At 34.4% G+C, this 3,257-nt stretch overlaps 1 protein-coding gene across 1 annotated transcript; it reads left to right on the top strand.

Moving 5' to 3' along the window:
* Nucleotides 1-1,599: 1,599 nt before the first annotated feature.
* On the top strand, nucleotides 1,600-2,128 carry LOC129954188 (ATP synthase mitochondrial F1 complex assembly factor 2-like). Its single transcript, XM_056067935.1, has 2 exons — nucleotides 1,600-1,825; nucleotides 1,884-2,128. The coding sequence occupies exons 1-2, from the start codon at nucleotides 1,600-1,602 to the stop codon at nucleotides 2,126-2,128; spliced, it is 471 nt and encodes a 156-aa protein (XP_055923910.1).
* Nucleotides 2,129-3,257: the final 1,129 nt, after the last annotated feature.

The raw sequence follows: 3,257 nt of genomic DNA, 5'->3' as shown, positions 1-3,257 counted from the left end.
ATCAAACAAAAGTGATTTTAAGATATAAATAACAAGATATAATAACAAAAAATATGTTGGGAAGCAACAGTGCGTGAAATGATGAAAAAACCAAACACATTCTCACATTTAGTGTTCCGGCCCATCAAAATGCTTCTTTATAGTCTGCAGGCACATCTAAATGCTTTATTTAGAATGTTTTGTGGCCTCGTTCAAAAACTAAACAATCCTAACCAACAGAATCTGAAGTGCTGACATGGTTTTAAATTGGTTTTAAATTAAATTTTAATTTAATATTTATTAATCAAAATGGAATTGAAAAATAGTTGCAAGCTTAAATCATCAAAAACAAACTATAAATATACTTGGATTTATTAAATTGATACAGATTTTAATTACTTGCAAAAAAAATTTGAATTCAATAAATTGCGCTCGCACCCTTAACTTGATGGTTCTTCGAACGCATTTTTGATACAATAATCCGAAGTTAGTTATGAAATTTAAACAATTTCGTAGTGATTGCTGTAAATGAGTGAATAAATTATATTTAACTGGTGTTGAACATGCTTTTTTCAAGAAAAAATTTACATTGGTTCGCTAACAACAAAATGACTGCAAAACAAAAGCTTAAAACTGAGTTTTTCATCGAAAAAAGTAAAAAGAAAAATCTGAAAACAAACTTATTAACCACCCCATTTTGTTTTTGCTTTGCAAAGTGCCGCTAGCCCACGGCATCGTTTTTTTTTGTTTGTTTTCACATCTATTCATGGACTAATTGTCAAAATTACAAATACAACAATGTAAACAAACGGGTTTGGGAGAGTGAAACGTACGAAAGATTCCGATCTTGGTAAATGGAGTATTTTTGCTTTCGATAGACTCTGCAATGTACTAAAGGATCTGGAAATGCAAGATTTAGCCTTAAAGCCTAGTACATACTTCCTCGTGAAGTGAACGTTCGCCAGTGGAGAAAGTGAACTTTTGACATTGCTCACTGGTACACACTTGTGAGTACACGTTGTGAACATGAACAAACCAAATGTCAAAGCTTCACCAACAGTTCCCGTACATTTTTCACGTGAATTGCCCGTGAACGAAAACTCTCCACTTTGTTCTCCACTCAGCTTCACGAGCAAGTTCACGGGTGAACCAAAAACTGAAATTTGTATGGGTTCACGAGATGGTTCACAAGTATGTACTAGGCTTAAGAGCCTTGCACATGAGAGCGAACAACGAATGGACGAACAAACGTGATTTTACACATTTCAAAACGTCAATTTCAAACAAAAACACAATTAAATTATAAGAAGCCAATTGACACTTATGTTAGGATAATAAAATTTGCATTTTGTTCTCCAAAACAAGACAATTTTGTAAAAACAATTTGTTAGCAACGAATTGCAACGTGGTTGCTACGAGCTGTCAAACTCTATTCGCGTTCCACATACAATCCACACTGCAACGAATAAATTGTTCGCGCTCAACTTAACCTCAAAATTATATCTCTCTTATTTTGTTTGTTGAAAAGGGTAATTATAAATTGACAGTTCGTCGCTGTCTGCGAATAGAAACAAAGCTCATGTGAAAGAAAAGTCATCCACAGTTCGCAGTTCGTAGCTCATGTGCAAGATACTTAATGTATTAACTTATCAAGTTGATTTTCAGGAAGACAAAGATCTATATGTGCTCCAAAAGAACGAATGGGATCCCGCCAATGAGTTGTTTAACAAACGTTTCGATACGAACATACAAGAAACTTCCAGTTTATCACCACCCACCGTCTCGGATGCGGATAAAATAAAAATATCCAAGTACTTCCTTCCACACAGTGAAGATGCTCTATATGGTATGTATTCTCTCAAGGAATTTTTTGAAAATTTTTGAAGCGGAAACGTTCGCCTAAGGATTTGTCTTCACCGTCAACACCCTTAAGTCGATAATCCTTTCTTGTGCCGTGATGGTGCAGCATATCAGCTCAGACAAAGCCGTAACACAAGCTCGTCTCGAAGAAGAGTTTCAACTGAAGTTCTGGGGACAGGTGGAATGGGCTCACGACATGAACCAACAAGAACTACAAGTTCGCTTGGCTGCAGCTATCCTCTTTGTTCTCTTTAACCGGTCCGAACAATTCACTAAGCTAATTGTCTAGAAAATATATCATAGAACTAACAACAAACTTAACTGTAACGATAAAAATTAATTTTATTTGAAACAATTTTTTCTCCTTTCACAACAAATTCAATCCAAAATACTAAACTTATGACTTTTGCTTCTGTTGGCCAAATATGCCTTCAGAATCGCAATATATTGTGGCCGTCCGAGCAACTTATAGGAGGGGTTGAGAAGATTCTGAACGATTTTATGTAGGTCCTTATGGCCGGAGCAGAAAAGGTCAATTCCTAGTTCTAGATTATTACCAAAATCATACTCATCCAGAGTGATCACTGAAGCTGTTATGATGGGCTGTATACATAATATTACTTACCGCCAATTTTATTTCAAAATTAAATTTTTGTTCTGACAGCAGCCATTAGCTGTTTGTTTACATTCATTTGAGCGCTGAATGTTTCGAAAGGTTTGTTTGTTTAGTTCAACTTTGAATTGCTACTAGTTTTCGAAAGGTTTTATATAAAACTTGTGGTTTACCAAAAATGTATGAAAAAACTTGAGTTTTCAATGTAGGTTTTCTGCCAAAAGCGATAATTTCTCGAAAACCAGGTTTTGGACTTGGTGCGAAAAGCATTATTAGGCTTACTATTATATTTGGGGTAGGTGCCAAGTTTGGTGTACGTAGAGTTTCTTTGCGTTTAATGAAATTTGGCATGCATCTAACCTCGACTTATTTCGCTTTCTGAAAGTGAAGCGATCTGTCATTTATTTCGTTCAATGTTTGCGTTTTATTTTAAAATTTAAAACTTAAATATTGTAGTGCACAAAATAAATTAAATAAAAAAAGTTAAAAAAAGTTGTCAGAATGTCCAAATGTTGAAATGTATAATATTTCTTGGTCAGTATGTCAATTTGTAATTTGGACGTTATGATATTTTCGCCTTGTTGAAAATAAGCGTCATTACTAAAAACATTTTTTTGATGCCCATACGGATTCTTTTGATGTAGTTCAACTGGCTTGAATTCTTGTTGTAACTTAACTTTAAAAGTCTTCAATTAAAAGTTTTTATGCAAAAAACGGTGTAATGGTGATTTTGGAATGCTATATTATAAAGATCGATCAAAAATCCACAAACCCGGTGTTTTGTCGATACTACGGACTGCAACTG

Source organism: Eupeodes corollae, chromosome 1 (genome assembly GCF_945859685.1).
Source record: "Eupeodes corollae chromosome 1, idEupCoro1.1, whole genome shotgun sequence".
Taxonomy (NCBI): domain Eukaryota; kingdom Metazoa; phylum Arthropoda; class Insecta; order Diptera; family Syrphidae; genus Eupeodes; species Eupeodes corollae.
The sequence above is the reverse complement of the archived record's forward strand: the minus strand, read 5'-3'. Positions and strand labels throughout refer to the sequence as shown.